The 23,552-nt window shown below is 39.6% G+C and overlaps 1 protein-coding gene across 2 annotated transcripts in view; it reads right to left on the bottom strand.

Moving 5' to 3' along the window:
* Nucleotides 1–220: 220 nt before the first annotated feature.
* Nucleotides 221–23,552, bottom strand: part of wnt7bb (wingless-type MMTV integration site family, member 7Bb) — a 48,974-nt gene continuing 25,642 nt past the window's right edge. For both annotated transcript variants that reach the window (XM_061721114.1, XM_061721115.1), the window contains exons 3-4: nucleotides 12,273–12,544; nucleotides 221–1,997 (exon numbers count right to left, since the gene is read on the bottom strand). In XM_061721114.1, coding sequence (XP_061577098.1) covers nucleotides 1,518–1,997; nucleotides 12,273–12,544 — 752 coding nt within the window. In that variant the 3' untranslated portion in view covers nucleotides 221–1,517. The remainder of the gene's footprint in view (nucleotides 1,998–12,272; nucleotides 12,545–23,552) is intronic.

Genomic DNA, 23,552 nt, shown 5'->3' with positions numbered 1-23,552 from the left:
GAGAGTATGAATTATTGATTCTCTCTGGTTTCCAGTTTCTTGTCCAGTAGATACCTCACCACTTACCCGATGAAAGCAGGGGTAGGCTACAGCCCCTCCGTGACCCTGAACACCGTGAAGTGAGCATAGGAATGTGGTTGTATGGATGTAACAATTCATTTAACCAAGAGCAACACTCAGACACGATTCATATCTCCCTCTCACAGTTTATGGATGTGTTATAACTTTAATAGGAAGAACAAGTAAAACCTTTGAACTATAAAGTCTGCAGGTTTAACTTCATTTGATATTGCAGCAATGAACTTGCAAACTGAGTCAAACGGGCATTTATTTGCTTCATGAGTTGTTTTTTTGAATAAAAATATGAGTGTAGCACTTAACAACACATTCAGCACAATTTTAATGTTTATTTTAAAGAACTGAGGAAGGATCTCTGCAGTTTAATGTGCTTTTTATCCACTGTCTCTTAACTGATGTTGCCCAACCACCCGAATAGATGTAACTACTCAGGACTCAGAAAAACAGGACTGCAAACGAAGCATGCTACAACGAACTAGAATCATGACGTTGGAATGAATATTACACTGATGTATTTTTCTGTCCACAATGAACATTGAACCTTTTTTTTTCTTTTTCTTTTTTAAATGAAAAAATTAAGTGTTTTAGGGATTGTGGGGTCCTTTTCTAATAGACACACATCTTCAGTCAGAATTTCTAAAAATTATTTTTCTTTACATTTAGTACAAAAAAAAGACATCTCTACCCGTTAGTGCTTTGTTTAAGATACTATAACATAAATAGACAATTTATTTTCAGTGTTCAGAACAGACAGTTCCAGTGTTACTGGAAAACTAACATACTCCACTATTTTCCAGTTGGCAGCAGAGGGTTTAACATAGTTCTCCACTAATATTTTGGTGCAGCACAATGCACCGTACTTACAAAAAGCTCTTAATTTCGACAGACTTCCAGCAGAGGCCCCAGTCAATCTAGAGGGTTCATGTCACCATTCACTTAAGCTCCCCTTTCGCGTACATGCGACAAAATGAATAAATGTTTCTCATCAAAGACTTGAAAGCTCTCTGCCAGTCACCTCGCATGAGCTGCTGTCATTTTCATCAATTCCCATTTTTCTCCGAGTTCCTCTCCATGCAATGATCTCGTGACTTGAGCCATTACAAATCCCCAGAGTGCAGACCGTGGTTCCCACCGAGGGCCTCCTTCATTGCGGGTAGTCCAAACCTCACCGTGGAAACATCAGTACATGAGCACAATCTCTACATAACAGTAAAGTTCTGGGTTATTACCTACTGATATTTAGCAATTACTTTCTGAAAGGCAATTAGATAGATTCTGGTGTGCAAAACAATGCCATGAAGAGCTGAGTTTAAATTCCGTTTGTTCATTGTTGAGATCTCCCACTGGTCGAAGACACACCTATATCGTGCTCTCTGAGATCGTCCTCACTCAGCTAGTCCTCGGTGCTTCACCTCCCGATGTTGGAGTTCCTTGTGTTTTTATTTGCAGGTAAACACCTCCGTCCTCTCGCTGCACGTGTTGCATTTGACGAAGCAGCACCATTGGAACTTACAGTTGCATTGCCACACTTTGGTGTACTGGTGCGTATTGTAGCCTCGGCCGCAGCACATGAGGTCGCAGCCATCTGTGTGTGGCGAGGTGCGGTTACACAGGCGTCCCTGGGTGCCCACGCTCCCCGTGGCTGCGTCCTCCTCGCAGTAGTTGGGCGACCTCTCAATGTAAACAAGGTCTGTCTCCATGGGCTTTCTGTAGCCCTGAGTCTGCTTTACCTTGAGGTGAGTGGGCTGGCGCAGTCGGCTAGCCCGAACCACCTCCACGTGAACGGCTTCATTGTACTTCTCCCTGAGTACGTAGCCGATCTCGCGGAACTTTGGAAGTGTAGTCCAGCAGGTCTTAGTGGTGCAGGAGCCTGAGACGCCGTGACACTTGCACTCTAGCTTCATCCTTTCTTCTAAAACCTGCAGTGTGACAGAGAAAAAAAAAACTGGTATAAAGCTCCAGCAGATATACAGATGTAAATAAACTTTAACCAGGATGCTGATTTTTATTGTGCTCTTTGCAGTGGTTATAAGCATAAATATTTTTTAATATAAGAGATGATTAAAATAAAAATAAAAAACATCTTAACAATGAAAACAATACAAAAAAGTGTGACTTCCCCTGAAGTAAGTCTCGAGGAGTCAGTCACCCAAACACTGATCTTTGGTCGCATTAAAACAACTTTGTTTCTGTATCTTTTAATAACAAATGCAAAAATTACGGTACCCATCATGTATCATGGGAATGTTTGTTGTAGGTGGAAAAAAATAAATCTTAGCATATTTATTTTGACACACTGATTATATAAGGACGCTGTTGATTAAATGTTATTGGTGAACAATAGGTGGTAGGCAGATGCCAACTTTGTGTTGCTAAGCTAAAACAAAACGAAAATACTTGTTTTTCTTTTTTAATCACCACTGATGCTTCCAGGAAGTGATGATTGTGTAGATGACTTGCTACAATAGGCAGTTAAAGAGATGTTATAATTCTGGGTGAGTGCTGGTCTCTGACAAATCAAACCCAAAAAAAGGAAGATAAAACAGCTTTGGATGATACATAAAGTTTGAGGGAAAAACGCTTTTCTTTGACTGATTTTTTCCCCCTTTTCTAAGGAGTTAGTTTGAGGCCAAGATATCCCAATGTACAGTATAGCTAAATTTGGTGCCTTTGAGATGATGTTCATGCATTTTCAATAGGTCAGTGTAATCATTATACACACATTACACAGGTATGGCTGAAGAACAAGAGGATACTGGGACTGGAATGGCTTGCATGCAGTCCTGATCCGTCACTACAGTAGATGTGTGGAGCTTTTTGGAATGAAAAAGTCAAACAACAATCATTCTCTGTTGCAAAACTTGTTTGCAGGAAAAATATAACAAGTTAAAAATTGAAACCCTTTATCACTTAGTCTCCTCAATGCCCCAATGCTTATAAAAGTGTTGTGAGAGGAACTTGGAGCATTACAAAGTGGTAACAGCGTTAATATTTACTTTATATGGAGTTGTTGCAGGCCTGAAATACAAATATTGATAAATAGTGTGGAATATTAATGTGGAATAAAACATAATAGATATTTCATTTTCACTGTCTGCAAAGAAATAAAAGTAAAAGCAAACATTAGAATGTAGGAATTGCTGTATTATGTTTTCTTCGTGTTCATCGCAACATCCCAACCTTTTCTAATTTGCAGTCATAGACAAATCCAAACATATCACAATCTTCAGACATGTATTGCATGCAGCAGCATGATCTGAAGGAGGGGACATTGTATTTACTGGTAATATCCCATCCTGTAATTTTCTTTATCTTCTCTTAACCACATCACTGAAAGAGAAAAATAAACATAGGAGTCATGCAGCCATCTTGGATGAATTGAACTGGGATTATTGTACAACTAAATGTGTTGCACGTGCATTTTTAAACAAAGACAAACTGAATTTAAAAATTATGCGAATCCTTAAACAACATTCTGAAAATTTAAGAGTTAGACAAAATGGCACGAGAAAGGGTTTAGAAATAATAATCCCATGTTAAGTATAAGAAGAAATGTTGTGGTTTGGGGATGGGGGTTGGGGTGTGGGGGGGTTACTCCCTTCCTCAGACCTGGTCTAAATTACCACATATGGCAAAAAAAGGTTATTCCCTCTATTTCTGGGGCACACAATAAATATTGCACTGTGTTGACAGTTTTTCACTGTTGATCCGTTCACCTTGCAGACTAAGAATCTAAATGATAACATATAAAAACTTCCAAATTACAATTGCACCCTCCTTTGTTGAACATGAATCCTTAAACCCAATGAAGAGTCCCTGACTTTCTTGAACGAAGCATGTGTCTTTGTTGTATAATATGCTGGTTGCTTGTGCAGCTTTTTCCTGGCAACCGGACTTTCCAGAGGCACAAGTCATCCCTTCTATCCAACACTTATGAACGTACACAAGTGACGTTCAGTATCTCTGTCGGTCATGTCTGTGCACCCATGTGGTCACAGTTTCCCAGTTTAAGGACATTTGATTGAAAAAACATGAGTTCCCCTGACTACATAAAAGCTGGGGTCAGCTGTCAGCTTTGCCGCGGATGTTGATTCAGAGTGAGGATTTCCAAAAATGCACAGCACAAAAACCACAAGGAATGCCTGGCATAAAGAGCGTGACAGATGCATGGAAACATTTACTTAAACTGTGTCCATCAAAGCTTCTGATCTGTTACTGATTAGTCCAATATGAGTAGATTCTCATCTAAACATTGCTTGTCAAACTACCCCCACCCTCCACTCCCACCCCCCATCCACTCGTCCACCCGGCCAGATTTAGGGTTGTGGTGTTTCAGTGGGTGTTCTTTTACATTTGGTTTGGTCGCTGAATCTAATCTTGTAATTATAGTCTTCTGTTTTAATGATGGCTCGTATCAGTGATTGGAAAACAAAATTTCAGCTGCATCCCATCCGAGGCACAATTTCTCTTCTCATCAGTATAAGGATCATTTTTTTTGCTGCTCATTTGCCTTGACTGTCTTGGTTATGATACACTTTTTTTAAAATTTTTTCCAAAACATTGTGGTATGGCAACACATTATGCAAAAAAAAAAAAAAAATGTTTTATCTTCTGTTACAAAATGAATAATGCCACACTGGATACTGTCTAGAGGGCACTAAGCATTATTGGAAAAAACAACTTAGAGCTTTTGCTTTACCATATTTGTACCGAATATTGGCATATTATACATTGATGAAGTTGCTCTAGGTACATTGTTAACTAGGGGTGTAACGGTACATGTATTTGTATTGAACCGTTCGGTATAGCGTGTTCGGTTCAGAACGGAGGCGTACCGAACGAGTTTCCACACGGACATATTAAGTAGAGGACCGCACGTTGTGGAGCAGAGCGCTGCTGCAGTTGCGCTCACACCGAGAAAGTATTAAGATTAAAGAAAAAAGCACTAACTAATGAAGAACTAAAGAGCTAAGCACATAATTGTGACAAGTCCAGTGTTTCCCCTACCATCAAGACCCCCCGCCAGGCCTAAAAAAAAAAAAAATCAATGATCATTTACATTTATGAGCGCCTCTGCAGCGCTGTTCTGCAACGTGAGTCAACCTGCTTCGTTGTCTAGTAAAGCCTGAATTATGGTTCGGCGTTAAATCGACGTAGAGCCTACGCCGTAGGGTACGCGCGTACGGCCGCTCGCTGCGTACCCTACGCCGTAGGATCTGCGTTGGTGTAACGCGGCACCATAAATCAGCCTTAACGATGCAAGTACCGCTGCTGAGAGCGCGGGCATATTATTATACATTATGGGATGTATAGAGTTTGTAGCCAGCCAACTATGGCACCGCCCAAAAAAACAAAAAATATCGCGGGCGACGGACAACATGATATAAAGAAATGTTTCTGCCAGGTCCGTGTGTTTGTGTTTGCATGTGACGCTGCAGGGAAACATGAAGGAAAACACCGCCCGACGACACACCATGCGTCCGCTGGGTCCTAGCGCCGGCACACGTAGAGCCAATGTTATTTTGTGTGTGTGTAATAAACAACTAGCACGTTTATATTTTGCATTTTGTTTTCTTACTGTACCGAAAATGAACCGAACCGTGACCTCCAAACCGAGGTACGTACCGAACCGAGATTTTTGTGTACCGTTACACCCCTATTGTTAACGCAATGTTTTCTTAGCCAGGACACTTGCAAAATTTAATTCCATGCAGCTTGATAATACTTTACCTATCCCCAAATTAAAATTAGAAATAATTCAAACTAGATATTGAGAATGTGAGCAAATGTTTTTAATGACATTATTATAATGTCATTAAAAAATCCTGTAAAAAGTTAAAGTTGTGGATAGCACCGAATGCATAAAAAGAAAAATACTTCACACAGAGAAAAATCACCACTTATTGTACTTATTTCAGATGAAAAACATCCAGATAAACTCCAGATGAAAGTCAAAATACTTCAGATTCTACAGACGCTTGCATCTGTCTTAGATTTTCTGGGCTTCAGTATCTCTAGTTCAGTCCGGAGTTTGATGTATCTGATGCTCTCCAGCAGACACGTTAAAATTAGCACACATCAATGTCTATATTCATATAACACAAGGGCTGCTCAGAACTATATGGATTTTGACATGTTTTAAACATTTCATTGATGACAAGGACTTACAGCTGCTTAAGTATCTGATACGATCCAGACGGATATAAACTTGCATTTCTGCAAAAGTTAGTTTTTCCATCTTTCAATCCAATTTTTTTTTTTGTTTGTTTGTTGTTTTGTTGGTGTAAAAACATATTAAAAATCATCTGATCATAGCATTTCTATGGATTAGGCAAACAACTTCAGATCGACAACATCATATTACTTTTTTCACAATGAAAATCATGAAGTTAATATTATTTCATTAGATGAAATCAACAGCCCTTGATGAACTGATCAGCAGTAAGTGAGCAGATCTCTAGGAAAGCAGATGTTATGGCAGTATGTGGGTCTGGAACAGTCAGCTGTGTGCTAAAACAATGCCAAGAGGGACATACATCAGCAACGGTCTTAAAGAAGCAACTGTTGCTGCACATTAATGTGGAAAGGGCTGTAAAACAACTGTTGAATATTCCAGAATTCAACATTGGATTCCACATTGAGAAAGATTATTCACAAATGGAAAACCATCAAGACAGTCGCCAATCTTCTCAGGAATGTCTCAGGAAATCTACCTGAAGGTCAGACCCTGCAATTGCCAGAGAAATAAAAAGATAAATTAATTAATAACAGGAGAAATATCTCAGACTCCAAAGGCTTAACTGAGCATGTTAAATGGTTAAGTCCATGTCAGCAAAATTAGAAGACTGAACAAGTGTGGTTTGTTTGGAAGGTCTGGCAGTAGAAAGCCTCTTCTGTCTAAAAGGAACATGGAAGCACAACTGAGGTTTGCAAAATCAGAGCAAACCACAAGACTTCTGGAACAATGTCCTAAAGACAGTAAGACCAAAGTCGAGTTGTTTGGTTTTTGCCAAACACAGTATTTCACTGGGCATTAAGGACAAACACGGTATTTCACTGGGCATTAAAGCCAAACACGGTATTTCAGCAGGAACATCCTCATACTCAGTGCAGGGTATTGGGAGGGGCATGGTTTGGTCTCAATTTGTTGCAACAGGACCTGTGCACCTCGAGGTTATTGAGTCAACCATGAATTCCTCTGTGTACCAGAGTATCCTAGAGGCAAATGTGGGGCCATCTGTCTATCAGCTAAAGCTTGGATGAAATTGGATCATGCAACAAGACAACGATGATGAACACAGTAGAAAATATAGATCTGAGTTCCAAAAATGAAAATAAAACAAGGTTTCAGAATGACCTTGTTGAAGATGCTGCAGTGGGACCTTAACTTTATGTTCACACAGCAGCGTTGGTGCTTGGTGGGCGGTTCCTCTGATGTGCCTTCATCACACAATACACAGCCAACTAATTTTCTTCATGCTCACAGCACACATTCTGATACTGTCCCACACCCATACACGATTTCATTGGCTAGTACTCGCTGTATAGCTGCAATTTGATTGACTGATGCTCATGTTGAATATTGAAAATTCCCCAACTTTTTGTTGCTCTGTTTGTGATGCATGCCCACAGTTGAGGTTGGCGATGACGGATGTCACCTCTTTCAGAGTAAGCCAACAGCCACACTCAGGATGCTTGGATATTGGATATGTGTAAACATTCTGTCGGAGACCTGTGTGTAGGAAAATGCCTCAAAGCTGAAGAGAAGCAAAGCTCTCCACTCGAATAGGCCAAAGTTCCTGACTGATAAAGACATACTAGAAACAACTACAACTACTTTAGGTTATTACCACTAAAGGACTCAGTACTGCACACTTCCTCTTTGTCTTTATTTTGGTCGAACTATGCCAACAGGAAAAAAAGTTGTATGTCGTTCATCTGGGGTAGTATTTACCTAATCCCAAGACCCATTGCAATCAATGTATTTACACCAAAAACCATAGGATTCAAAGAGGGGGTGGTGTATTTTGCACATGAGTGTGTGAACTGTGCGTGCTTGTTTGTGTGCATGATAGAATAAACTGAGCCATTCAGGGATAGTCTTTAACAAATGTGGGTTTCTGAGAACAGCAATAGTGTCAGCTCCGGCTGCCCAACATGCCAGCGCCCTGGCAGGCAGTGCAGACCCGGTAAGTCTGCTATGTTAACACCAGCATTGTCGGCCTGCTTTCACACCCTGAATAGACGCAGTCAAATGGCAGTGACATGTTTTGGTATCGTGCAGACAACTGCAATAATATCCTGTTCCTGGCTTTTCACTTCATAATTCCATGACGGGATAGGAACTGGAAAGGTGGGATGGCAGACCTCCCCCTTGGCAACCACTGGCAACACTCCTTTTTCCTCAATGGACATGAAAAACTCAAGATATTAATGAGATTCATCTGTCAGCATACCATCAATACTTTCATTTACTCTCACGCATAGTCCCTCTTTCATCCCTTCAAGGCTGCTGTGGGAACACTTACGGCACACATGCATGTGCTAAACAAAGTTTGCCAACACATTTGCACATAAATTAAAGGTTCCCTCCGAGGAGCAAAGCAAGCTGCTGAAAGGTTAACAGGGTCATCTATCACTCAAAAGCTTGATCAAACAAATGATGTTGACGTCTAGCTCTTTATCTGGAACTATTTGCACCTCTTCATAAGGAGACCCTCAAACGATTCATACAAGGTTCTGCAACATTATTATTGTATGTTCTCTTGTGAGTGAGTTACTAAATCAGGGTAAGAAAATTGGGATTGTTTGGAAATGCAAATAGAGAAATAACATACTTCTTAAATTAACTTTGACTTTTAATTATTTAACAGGATACTTAGGTTTTTTTCATCCACTTCATTTCCTTTGTAAATATACTATACATCCATTTTTAATTTTCAATCCTGCGCCACATTAAAACTAAGTTGGGAAAGTGAAGCTTTAATCGGTACGTAATGTTCCCATTCCTTCTCTCAATTCCTTGGTACAACCCCATAATATCAGCCATCAGGAGCCAGTAGTTAGCATTTTTACACATATGAGCATCAGCTTTTGAATCCAGTCATATCCAATTAGAGATTGCCATCTATCACCCTGCACGCTGCCAAACCCACTTCTGCAAGTGCAGCTGCTGGAATCTTCCATATCCTCAAAGATTTGATTCAGTGATATACTGAGCACTATTTTACTGTCTTTCAAAGGTCAAATGCTAACAGTCACCCTCTGTTGTCGTTATTGTTGTTTTACTGATCCACAACTTCTATTCCATTGCTGCCAAAGCTGTACTGGAGAGTTATCAGTGTAGCAGAGGTACGTCTTTGCAGACTGAAGCTGCCTCAGCCAGCCCCAGGTGAACTTAGTTTAGAAAGAAGGGAAGGCAGAGCAGCTGCAACAGAAGATGTGGATGAAGTTGCAACATCCAACACAGACCTCCAATGTTGCAAAAACACCAGTCAAAAACAGCAGTCTGATATCTGTTTCTATGATGACATCTATACCCTCACTGCAGGTATCTATGATGAGATAGAAGTACTGATGTGCAAATCCATCATATTTTGGAGTCAAACTGAGCCCAATGCAGATATAACTTATTTTATCCACGTACACATCTTAAGTCTATTCATCCTTGAGTTGCCGTTTTATGTAGCTAAATGTAACATTATAGAGTATCAATAGCCAAAATAAAGCCAGATGATTGGCAAAAACAAAAACCAATGACATCAACTTTTGCTTTGACTATTAACCTTTATGAGTTGGTGTTTTAACACACAATTTAGCCCATAAAACAATATTTTATCATAAAAACAAGTATTGAGTAAGTATAGAGTAAAGTATGAGGAGGTCAAAGTTGAAATTTAGACTGCTATGGGCGAAAAAAAAGTTCTGCTTTGAAGAAATTATTTTTATTTTATTTATGCAAATGTGTTTTCGTTTCAAATATGGGTTATGAGTCTCATTAATATTAATCAGCATCAGCGTGAGGCCAAAACAATTCTTGTCAGTTGTTCCCTGGCTTCCTCCCAGAGTCCAAAAACATGCATACTAAGAATGTGAGTATGCATGGTTGTCTGCCTGTATATGTGGCCCTGCGATGGACTGGCGACCTGTCCAGGGTGAACCCCGGCCTCTCGCCTGTAATGAGCTGGGATAGACTCCAGCAAACCCTGTGACCATGCAAAAGATACAGCAGGTATAGAAAATGGAAAGATGGATGGATGTTTCCTGGTCTGAGGAATTGGACATCACAGGTGACATCACACCCCTGCCTTTTTACCTGATGAATGTGCAGCAGATGAATTTAATATAATGCTATTTGTCACTGTAGAAGAAGAAATACTGTTTACAAATCACATCACATGTGACTGGCATTTGTTTGGAATAACATCATTATTTTTATCTTTTACCTCTTTACCAGCACTAAATTGTCCGCATCTCAACTTTGTTTTGGAGTGTGTGTTGCAGGCCTGACATTCAAAAATCGATATACTGTATAGTACCAAATGAAGTTGACAAGAGAAAACACAAAATGTTTGGGGTTCAACCTGTCTGTTAAGAGATAAAAGATTAAAGTTAAAGCCCATTTCAAAATAGTTGCAGTATGTTTTCTATTTTTTCAGATTTATGGTTGTAATCAAAACATAAATCTGTCTAATTATGACTTAGATTTTTTTCTATTTATTTATTTTTCCCCCAGGAATCACATATCCTTCTAAAACTTAGCAAGATTTAAGTTTCCGAATACCAATACACATACTGTATGTTCAATGATGGTCATCAGAATACTCAAATATCCACTGGAGACTCATGTCCCGCTTGGAGGACAAAAATGGACTAGCAGGTCTGAGACACTATCTTGTATGAAAGATGTCATGGTACATGGTGACTACAAGTCTCATAATTCCAATTCCCCTCATTCAGTTCAATACAATCAAGAAATATATTTGTATTCATCCAGGAAGGGAAATTAATTAATTCAGTTAATTCATCCTGAAATTAATCCAACCCACTGGTGGACTTAATAAAATAAGGCAGCGTTCCTTCCGTCTATCTGCCCTGTACTCACCAAATCATTTTTTCAACTGACTAATTCAGCCCTGATATGTATTTCCACACCCCCCACTTATCCAATTATAATGATTTGCTCAGTCATGTTGTGTTCAGTGTATGTCTTCATTATATTACTGAGCATAAATCAATGTTTAGGGGAAAGCCTTTTAATCTAGAAATTGAGACGTACCACTAGAAAATTTAAATTTGCTTTGCAGGTACGTCTAGCTACCATCCATTGAAGCTCATTAACTATGTCCTAAAGTCTTGGGGAGCTAATCATATCAGTATACTCTTGGAAAGAGAGAGTGTTTGGGCAGGTTTAACATGATGACAGCAGAGCAGTGACGTAAACTGGATGAAAACAGTGTAAATGGCTACATTTGAGGATTTGAATCTGCTTTGGCATCAACAGTTAAAGATTAGGAACTTTTCTCTAAAAAATGGCATTCAAATCATTCCTTTGCAGTATATTTGCTGTTTTGCCAACAGCAAATGTTCAAATTACTCCTCTGCACAACACACTCTCCCACTGCCTTTTTTTTATGGCTCTGAATTCGTCACTTTGTTTGTTGCTCTGATTGGTCGTAGTGTTAAAAACTGAAGATCGTTTGAGAAGCAGCTGTTGGTGCCACACCTTGGATTGGGAGGTCCTATGGATCATTTTAAGTCTGCTCTATCCGGCTATACCTCCCACTCTGCTGAGGGATTCTGTCATCTCAGGACAGTTGAGAACAATCTCTCGGATTATTCTCAACCACAAACCCTGCACAGTACATGTAATCATGTCAGGTTAGATTTGATGATCTCCAACTGTGTGCACACCTCAGCAACTGCTAAGGTGTGCACTAACACAGTTGCAAAGTGGCTGGGATACATTCAAATCACTCGTACCTGAATATCTAAGCCTTTTTTAATTATCGCTGAAAACAAAATAACTACACTCTAAAAGTTGCTTATAGTTCACTATTTCTCAGGAAAATCCAAAGCAAGTATGACGGATCAATGTCTCTTAAGGAGGTTGATCTTTTTTTGCATGTATTTGTGTTTATGAAGAAGACTCAATCATAAAAACAGATTTGATGTCTCTCTCACAGCCTTTTTACCTTTCTGCCAGCCTCGTTGTTATGCAAGTTCATCAGTCGACGAGGAGTCTTTTTAATTTCCCGGGCATCCACAAAGCGTCGTGAGAACTCAATGCCGTACTTGATGTCAGCCGAGCAGCCTCCCCACTTCCAGCCTTCCTCCTGATTGTAATAACCCTGCTTCTCCCGGTCGCAGCCGCATTGGCTCAGGTTGCCCTGGCTGCATGCAGCTGTAATAGCATGGGCCACCCCTGCTGCCGTAATGGCATAGGTGAAAGCTGCTTCCCGACTGCCTGAAGGAGAAAAAATATATTATTTGTAGAAAATGAATTGTCCTGGTATTATGCATCGCATCAAATTATTTTGTGTTAACCAACAGATATTCTTGATACAGATGAAGACTTATTTGTTGGTACAGCTATTTTAAATAAGAATTGCATCTTCGTGAAAATTGTTTTAAATGATTGCAGTTGTCTCATATGGATCTGCATGACTGTAAAATGTAAGAGAAAATGGTATGAAAAGAAGGACTTCATTTTATATTTTACAAGTTTTTCCAAAATAGCATGCACGGATTTGCTGATACCTCTAAAAGAATTTAAGCTTAATTACTATCACAGGTGTCTTCAACCTTTGTATAAGTCATTCAGTCAATTAAGAAGTATGAAAATAGGTACTATTTAGTTTATAATTGTGTGTAACACACTGAACATGGAGTTGAGTAAACAAATGAGAAAATTCTAAGCATTAAAGACCGTGAGACCATCTCCAAGCAGCTTCATATTTCTTTGATGGCAGGTTTAGATATCATTAAGAAGTCATAGGGTCCACACGACTGTGACCAACTTCTCAGGATGTGGCAGAAAGAGGAAATGCAATCACAGGTTGAAGGGAGTGATGGTGTGGATGGTAGGGAAGGAGCCAAGGAAACATCCAAAAATATATTCAAGCAGAATTCAACTGACACACGCTGGTATATTATCAACATAATAAAACAAACTTGAATTTGCTAAAAATGAATGTTGAAACACAAAAACTCACTGACAGGATGTCCTTTGGAGTGACACATCTGCTCTACATTCACAAACGGAACAATAAGCCTTTCAAATGAAACACAAAGGGGGCTCAAATATGCCTGATTTGCTGCATCAGGTGTAGCGGTCTTGAACTTTTGCAGGACATAGAAACGTCTCAAGACTACCAAGACATCCTAAAGTAACATATACTGATAGCAGCTGACCTCAAAGTGCACCGTGGGAGGCAGAGATGCCAAGCAGATAACCTGTACTATCTAAATTAAATGGTTTACTTTACCCTAATCCCCCTGCAGGGCTTTTTCTGTGCCTGGAGTCCAATCAGCAAGCTTGGGTTTCTCTTGACCTCATCAGAATAAACTCAATTCAAGCACTCCTTAAACATGAATGTTGCCTATTTTATTCATTGACACATATGCAACATTTAAATACAACTAGATAATATAAAAATATTGATATATGAAGCGCTGCCATTTAAAGATACAGCTAGCGGTCCTTAAAATGGTTTTCTGTGAGCTCTGATCATAATTCTGTTGAACATCTATGAAGAGATGTGGAAACTGCAATGTGAAGAAGGCAACACAAACTGACACAGCTGGAAGAGCTTTCTCAAGAAAACTCAGCCGAAATACCTGATGGCAGATGGAGAAGTCAAAATCAAGTTTAAATTTTGTTAAACATGGACTAAATAATGATGGTTGCCATTCATTTTCCAGTTTCAAGACATTTCAGCGATTTTTTTTGTTTCATTTTTCATGGAGGACTAACCAACAAGTTAGACACCAATTTGCCTCTCTTGAACAGTTTCCCTCCTGCACCTTGGTTGAAATGCGGTCACATTTCCGACCGCAAAGTCCTTGGTCCCAGCCTGCAAGAGTGCAGCAGTGGAAATCCAGAGTGAGGAGAGCTGGTGTAGGTGCTGTCCAAAGTGCTGAATTCTTCTGCGGGAGCACCTTGTTGCTACTGCTGCCCACACTGCACACAGCTGGGGTCTGCAGGTCTAGCTGCCTCACTCGAGGTGATCATCGGCGTGAGAGGAAACAGTCTGTGCTGCAACAGCCAGTTACCAAAAGGAAACGCAAGAGCTATGAATAGCAGCCAAATCTATGTGGGACGTACTTTAACTTGTATACTTCAGCGTGAAACTGGACTATTTGTAATCCAGTTCTATGCTTTGAACCTTTTTAACTTTACAATAGTATATATTATACATATACTCACTACAGCAAAAAGTGCATATTACTGATGAATTTAAAATAAAGAGCATTTGTATAATTATTAATTAAATATTAATTAAGTATATGGATGGATGGATGGATGGATGGATGGATGGGTGGATGGATGGATGGATGGATGGATGGATGGATGGATGGATGGATGGATGGATGGATGGATGGATGGATGGATAGAAAGTTTGGCCACAGTCACAGTTAATAAAACATGTTTAATGTTATAATAATATTGCTCAGTATTTATTTACTCTAAAGCACAATCAAAAATAAGCCAAGAATTGAAAATCTAAACATATCCAGTCTGCAATAACAGAAAATATATAAAAGTTGAGCAGAACCACAACTGAGCAGCTGGAAGCAGAAAATGCTTGACATTATTCCTTTATAGATGTACTAAATGATGAATATAAATCTCAATCTCTTTTTCGTACTGATTGATTGTTTCAGGAATTGTGTGCATCATCTTCTCAGCATGGAATCGTGTTTTCACATTTCTGTGGACTATTGGTGATGATTTTCAATGAAAACAGTCACAGGACGGGCAAACACAATTGGCCACAAAAATGATGACAATAACCATACCACACAATTTATGTCCATGTTTAAAAAGCCCTCTAGCATTCTCCCAAAGTCTACAGAGGGTTTTGACTTAAAAGACATCTCCTGGTCAAAAGAAGGCTGTTGGTTATTACAACCCTATGCTCCCTTCAAGTGGCAGTAATCTTGAAGGGCCCGATCTTTAGAAACAAGGCTAACCACAGAGTGTTTCAAGGGGCCTTTCAGCCTTTGGAGAGAAATGTTTTCTGAGTCTTTTGATGTGTGTTGTGTAATGCACTCAGTTGCAATTATTGGAATCTCTCTAGGTAAAATGGATTTCTTTTCCCTGAACTTCAGAGAGCCAAAAGTTCTTCAATAATTTGTCATTTCTGTAATGGTTTTCAGAGGAGCAGCTAAGAAGATCTTCAGATCCGTGTCGCAAAAAAGGGAAAGAAAAGACAGGATATCACTGTATTTATTAAAACCCATACTCTTCTTTAATAAGAAATGATGTCAATATACACTATTTGAGTTTAAGAAGCCAAGTGTGTATCAAATCCCATAGTGAGACATTCCTCGAAGACTTTCAGTAAGGTCTACTGTTAGGGAGAAGAGCTCTAATCATTATTTCAAGATGAATTATTTGAAAGTATTAACCAGACAAATCCTAGCATAGTGCATTAAACCAGATTTTCTCAGTCAGGAGGTAAAACATGTCGAGTTTCTCTGTGTCTGATAAAATATACAAGACAGTGTAGTAATAGCTTTCAGTACTCACAGCAGTCAAGATGTTGCAGAACTAACTGTAATCTTCTCCACAAAAAATTTAGACAAACAAAAAAAACACCGAAGAATGAATGAAAGAGGAATAGTTTACATCTGAAACAAGGAAAGGAAAAGTTATAAGGAAGTCAAACCTACAGTGCCAAAAACATGAGAGAACGAGAATAACGTGTTATTCTGTCTGACCAATAAAGCCTTTTGAAAGTAATAAACCAAAACCGAAAGTGTAGCAACAACTCTTTATAGTAATGCTGAAACCCTACATCACAGTCCCAACTCTTTTGTTTAAAAAATCATTTGATTTAGATGCTGTTAACTATACAGCATTTGTGAAGCCATTTACAGCTGTTTTCCATTTCCTTTCCTTTCCAGAGGGACTTTTTACACCTCTTATTCCAGTCCCCGGGGTATTTTTTGAACTCTCTGAGATGTTTTCACCCTAAGCCACTGTTAATTTCCTAGCCGGGGACGGGCAGTCTCGAGCTAATACCGTTGGCCACAGGTTTGCCCAGCAGGGACTGACGCACAACCACCGGCTTTTTTTGGTTAGCAGCAGAGCTGTGCCCTGCCAGCGTGTGGTAACGGTCTGCTGCCCCCACCTCACACACACGGGCACAAATGTTGGAGCACAAATGTAATGTACATTTCTTCATTCACACGCATGCAACACTCACACAACGCCACATAGTAAAAATACACTACACGCTCACACTGCCCTCCACCCTCACACATGTACACTGTAAAAAAACACATTTGCACATAGGCACACAAACAGAGTGTCACTGTAATGTGTAAAACAGGATAAAGGCAGTTTCCTGAGAAAGGGTGTTTCCCCAAGCTATAGATGCAAGCCAATTTCTGGGTCCATTGAGCTGTGCTGTTCATTGGGAAAAATGATGATGATGGGGCTTGTATTGGTTGTTGCCCCCTGGTGGGTCTGGCACTGCCAAGATTCTGTCGGACCACGATGAAAGACAATTACACGGGCCATGGAAGTGTAGCAATCCAGCCCTTCCTTTTTCTCTGTTCAATGAACCAAAGAAGACATTGGAAATGAGATTTTTCAGCACTTAGATATCCATTTGTATGCAGCATTAAGCCTCTCTCATGCCCATCTAGCTCAAGTCAACTCATATGATCTGTGAAGAAGCAAAATGAGCGAGGAACTATGTCGAAAAAAATCACATATATAACCAATATATTCATATACACAGAAGCAGGCATCCCATGATGCTATGTGGTAATGAACAGATCCCGTTAGGCAAAATAATTTTCCTCCTTTATCTGCAGGAAAGAAATACCCTGCTGCACTCAACAAAGTTGCTTTTTATGAAATACAGGGGAGAAAAAGCACCCATAAGAGCAGCAAAAATCCCTACAGATGCTGGCCCCAGAGCTCTGACAGCCCTCCAAGAGGAACCACCCTGGGATAGCCTCACTAGCTGCCAGTGGAAAATTGGAGTGACCAGAAAAACCTCAATGAATTTGGAAACATCCAGAAGAGAAGAATGGGGGAATATTAAACCAGATGTCTAATGGAGTTTAGTGGCAAGTGTCTGCTGCACAAGCCAAGAAAGGAGGGGTGAGGAAGATTAGCCTAGCTTCATTCAGAACAGGTACAGGTCGTAAACAACAAGGAAAAAATCTTATTATATCCCTACGTTAGAAGCCAAAAACAGAACTGTACTAAAGTTTACTGACTCAGTATGTTTTGGCCTTCACATTAACTGACCAAATCACTTTGGACATCTCACCCCTGCTGTAAAGCCCGTTGTGTATGTCGACCATCTGCCGGAAATGGGACACAAAAAGAAATCTCTGGATGTAGCGGCTGTCCGCTAAAATTGCAATCTGTGTTTAGGGACAGAGGCAAACATACCGCTGGCCAGAATTCACATGACACAGCAGAGGAGATTTACAACCAACAATGCCATAAAAACAGTGCTAGTGTAGTATAGGCTAGATGATGTAGTTACACAGCCACTGACCTCAACAGACATTGGTTTCTTCTCTGATCATAGACTATGGTTAGGCTATGTTGCTGACAGGAGAGGAAAAGGCAAAGATATACTGACAGGACATGGACAAAAGGCTGGCTGTGGAGGCCACTGATCTGTCCAAAAACAAGCCTCATGGTTAGTTTTGCTGCGCTTCTACCCATTATGAAACAAAGTGCTGAAATATACAGAACAAATCTTTTTTCTAACCAGCGACAAATGACAAAAGACACGCCATACTACAAAACTTTACACTTTTCACATCAAAGTAATATCTCCACTAATTGGCCCTCTGTGACTTCATAGAGGGCTGAATTTCCATATATGGTTACGTTCTCCAGGAAGTGATCATCCACAAGGACAAGAGCTTTACCCATCATTTTAAAACTGGACATTTATCAATGGCATCTACCAGGATTAAGTTGTAGTTTTTTTAGAACAACCATGACTTGTATGTCTGAGAGTCAACACCAGTCAATACTAGTGATGCACCGAAATGAAAATTTGTGGCCGAAACCGAAACCGAAAATAATAATAAACACTTGGCCGAATACCGAACAATACCGAACATGGTTCTTCAGCAGTTTTTCATTTATTTTGCCAATTTTTTCACCATTGCATAAATCAATTACATTTGATTTAGGCATGCTTTTCAAAGAAAAAAATATTTTACAAAATTACAAGGTAGAAAATATTTATTGAACATAAAAAAATGAAATTTTTTTAATTTCCCAGCATTATGTTGTTTTGGTTCCACTTCCTGGTGAATGTTAGGTAAAATTCTTATGGGGTTAGTTTTTGGTTGGCCAACGATTTATGTAGTGCGCAACGTTACGGGACGGAGCGGCCAGTCTATTTTCTTATTTTACAACGCCGTTATTAATTGTTCGGCTTTTTTCCCCACTTATTCCACCGAACACCGAAAGTGTTTTTTTGCCATTTTCGGCCGAACAATTTCGGTTACCGAACAATCAGTGCATCACTAGTCAATACCTTTACACTCTGAGAGGAGACCCTTTGAGATAGTGAGAGAGTCAGAGCGGAAGTCAAAGACATACAGACTACTGAAACCACCTCCACTTCAATCTGAGATTTCAAGAACCAAGAAAAGAAAGTTCAGTTGCTTTGATCCATCCCTTTGAGATACATGCTGTCCAGCTCGGTAGCTCTGCTAGTATGTCTTCCAAAGTATTTTGCTTTTGCTTCTGAGAACTCTCCAAAGAAATGTGTTGTGAGGGAAAGCTGGCTGACCATTGGCTCAGTGAATGCAGTTTGTTTTTCTGGGTCAGCAGCAAAGCAAATGCATGCATTTTTGTGTGACACTTCAAGGAGACTGTTTTATGAACAAGCCCCAGCGTATTTTAGTGTAAACACTGTGGGTAAAGTGACCATTGTGGACAATTCTCACATTTTAGCAAGAAAGAATATCATGAAATCAAACAAACACAATGAATTTAATTGATTTAATTGATTATCATACCAAGAAAGCTTCAGTTGTTGTTTTCTGACTGAGATAGCATTTTGTCACTTGCCCCATCTAAAAGTATTAATATGGGGGCATACAAAAAAACATATATGGACAATGAAAAACTGAAAGACATAATATATAATACTGTATAGCCAATGACTAGTATTTACTGAACAGATGCCCAGGTTTCATGAAAGTTTCCTGTGCTGTCCACTTCCATATACTGGAGTTGATGAAGTTAGAGGAAATGTTGAAAATGTTCATTAATAACAGGTTGATACCTATGTTGAAAATGTAATGCACAAGGAGTTTTGTGCAATCACAATGCTTGATCTTTGCCAATCAATTATGGAAACATGTTTCAACCTAATCTGCTGGGTTTCCAGAAGAACCTCTCCTTGTGATTCTCAGTCTTTGTCGTTCTGATATAATTGGTCTTTTGGAGTTATGCTGACCGCAGAGCTACTCTGAAAATGAGAACAATATGGCTACTTTACCTAAATCTGGAGGGCAAGTGGCTAAGTTGTGCTTTCTTTAATTATCATTCCATTTTATTTTATTACAGTTTTTGTCTTAGGTAAGCAATCGTTTTTTTTGTTTTAGTTTTTTTCTGTTTTCTCTGCTTACAGAGCGTGTGCTTACAGACAAATTCCTTCTCTCCTTGTTAGCATAGTTGGCCATGAAACTTGATTCTGATTGTGACTATTCAGGTTGCACAAGCACAAAGAAAGGTGTGCAGCCCAAGCGAGCAGCAGTGAAGCATGCAAACATTGAGCTTTAAGAGCACCACAGCACAGATCCGACTTAATAACCACAGAGGTGGGGAAGACCAGTTATAGCGAGAGACATGAAAAGAGCTGGAGAGCAGTGTTTTAAGCTGGTATACTGTTGGAAGATTTGCCAAAGAACAGGGAAATACACACATGCACGAATGCTAAACCTCATACACAGACAAACACAGAGACCGGCAGAGTCCAGCAGTGCTGTTGAATTGTCTCTAGCCTGTTGGTGGCGGGGCAGTGAAGGGGAAACCTTTTCAAAGTCTGCTCATCCCGGACATGCACTCACACCCTGGGGACAAAGACGGCTTGGATTGCATAAGAAATTACATCTGAGCTACACAGCAATGCACTTCAAATCCATTAAGCACAAGAACATCCTGTCACAGACAAATGGCACCACAGTGACCGAAGGGGAAAGTGTCACCTGCTGGTGGTCAGGAGTCTTTGCACTTGTGGTTATGTTGACTGAGATAATCCAAACCTTTTTCTCTTTTTTTCCTTGCAGGGCCCTTGCAGTTCATGTCTTAAAAGGCATCCTTCGCTGTTTTTTAAAGCACAGATGAAGATTACTCTGTCTTGGGTGTTTCTGATAAATCCAATGTTATCCATGAAATTTAAAATGTGAAATAAGGAATCAACTGCAGACCTATCCAGGGTAAAGCCCTGACTGGAGACACTGGAGACTGGAGAGTCCTGGGGTAGACTCCAGCAGATCCCTGTGACACTGAATGGAATAAGCTGGTATAGATAATGGCTTGATGGGAAATCGACTGCAAATTAGTTTCACAAACTGCTACTGAAATCTGGGGTTTTAGTGTGTGATTTTAGTGTATGCAATGTGCAGAAATAAAACAGACAAAGACAATGCAAAATAATGTTATAGTGGGTCTGAGATGGATCCCAGAATATGTTTTCTTTTCAGCATGCCATCACTTAGTTAACAAAAAACAAAGCCAAAAAGAAAACATTATTCGGGCAATACTAAGTACAGCCATGATTGATTGGCTTGCAGAAGCATCTTTAGCAATAATAACTTTGAGCAGTTGTTTCCTGTTTGATGTTATTACTGTAACACTGTGTTGAGGAAGAAGTCTGATCTGATCTTCTTTAAAACATCACTTCAGTTCATTAAGGTTTTCTGGCATTCATTCATGTACTTCTCTCAAGGACCCATCACAGCGTTTCATTTTTGAACACACCATTCTAAACTTTGAAAGTATTTTTCAGCCATGCTTATGCAAATTTGTTGAAGTGCTTTGGATCATTGTCTTGTTGCTGGATCCCATTTTGAGCAAACTTTAGCTATCTGGCAGATGGCCTTACATTTACCTCTAGAATATTCTGGTTCCCAAACCATCACCCCTCCACTGCTTGGGATATGGTGTGTTTCAGCTCAAATACTACATTTACTAGGAATCATCTGTCCAGAAAATACTGTTCTAAAAATCCTGTGGCTTATTCAGATGTGTTTTGGTAACATTAGTCTTTTTCAGTCAGAGAAGACTTTACATGGAGAAGTAACCCTTCCTTTAACATTTAAGATACTTGCTGAGGTAAGTAGGGTTTGAGATGCAGCTCCTGAATTTTTTGTTTTTCTCTCAGTACTGAACGATCTAACCTCATGGTAAATTTGCAGGGATGTCGACTCCCGGAAAGGTTGGCAACTGTTTTCAATGCTTTCCACTTGTGAATAATCTTTTCTACCATACCATGTTCAATTCCAAATTGTTTGGAAATGGCTTTATAACTCTTTCCAGATTGATGTGCAGCAACAATTGCTTCACCAAGACCATTGCTGATGTCCCTCCTTCTTGGCATTGTGTTAACACACCCATGAATTAGGGCTGGGCAATATATCGAATATACTCGATGTATCGCGGGTTCTACTCTGTGCGATGTACAAAATGACTATATCGTGAATATTCGAGTATACATTGTCATGCATTTGCTTTTAGCCGTGGGCATTAAATTACAGGCTTTTCTCACTCTTTCTTGTCTCCTATCTCCTTCTCAGAGAGATAAAACAAGCGCACCTACTTACATACGTCAGTCACGTGTGTTTGACTAAGTTGTGATTTCCCCTTTTTTGCATGAAAGTTTAAAATTAGTATATATTCATGCAGTATGAACAAGAATGTTTTAATGTAGACATTTAGAATCATCATACTGATGTGATTGTATGAATCAAAGTGTTAATTCAAGGCTAAGGCAAAATACCGAGATACATATCGTGTATCGTGACATGGCTTAAAAATATCGAGATATTAATAAAAGGCCATATAATAAATATAATAAGATATTAATAAAAGGCGCCCTACCATGAATGCTCCAAACCAGCAAACTGCTAAAATATCTGCTTTTGTACACATCTACAGAACTGTTGATGATCAATTCCCAAGTGCTGAAGATAAGCAGCACTTGGAGACAATTTACCACCTCAGATCATAGAAGCAGTAAGGGGGTACTTAGTATTCCCCACATGACTCTTTTTTTTTTTCTTTTGGATTCATTTTTGGTTGTATTGTATTGTGTTGTATTCGACTAATACTGAGACACTACAATGTGTTGATTTCTTCTGTGTTTTTACTCAGAAAGAAAGAGGTTCTAACTTTTGTACATGCCATTTATGCCACTCAACATAGAAAGTTGTGACACCAAAAGTACTGAAAATAAGCTTTAACCAAAGCCAAGTTGATGCAGGAAGTGTGTCTCCAGGGCCCCAAGGAAGGGGAAGAAAGTTGGAGGAAAACCCCGAGCTTTGTGTACCAATCACTGAACTGACTAATGCGCTCTCTACTACTGTTTTCCGTTCCGCTTTATGTACCGTTGCTATGAACATATGCTCCCAGCAAATTATAGGCAAAGTTGTGGTCCGTGAGGTTTGCAGCTCAAGGAATTAGCACAGCCATGTTCCTGTACAATAAAATAATATTGTTTTACCAGAACTAAGCTCCACATTCTCAGAGAACTCGCATCATAAAGCTGGGGAAGTGGATCACTTTAGCTCAGCCACTCACTGTAGGGTCCTCAGTTTGATTCAAGTAATGAGGAGAGCTTTGAGAAGTAAAGCTAAAACAATTATGAGAGCATTCAGCGTTGATGGTACTGTATTAAATTCTGAGAGCTTAAGTAAACCACCTCCCAGGCACAGAAAATTGAGCTGGCAGAGAAAACATTTTTCAAAAGCATCCCTTTTTCTTCCCTGATCTCCCTGAGGTGGAGACAGGGCGTTTTGACTGAACACCCAGACTTGCTAAAACAAGTCCTTCTCTCCCCTTTTATCCTAATAATGAGACCGAATCAGGACCTCACCTGCTCAGATCAAGAAATGCAGGTCTGCACGTTGTGTACAAGGTATCCATCAAGTTCAAGTAGGGACACCATTGAGGATTTTCTTTAACTTCAGTCCTATTTGACTTTGTTTCATTTTCAATGGACACATATTTACTGAGATACCAACATCATATC

This window comes from Cololabis saira, chromosome 5, assembly GCF_033807715.1.
Source record: "Cololabis saira isolate AMF1-May2022 chromosome 5, fColSai1.1, whole genome shotgun sequence".
Lineage (NCBI taxonomy): Eukaryota > Metazoa > Chordata > Actinopteri > Beloniformes > Belonidae > Cololabis > Cololabis saira.
Note: the sequence above shows the minus strand (reverse complement) of the source record. Positions and strands in the feature narration are given on the sequence as shown.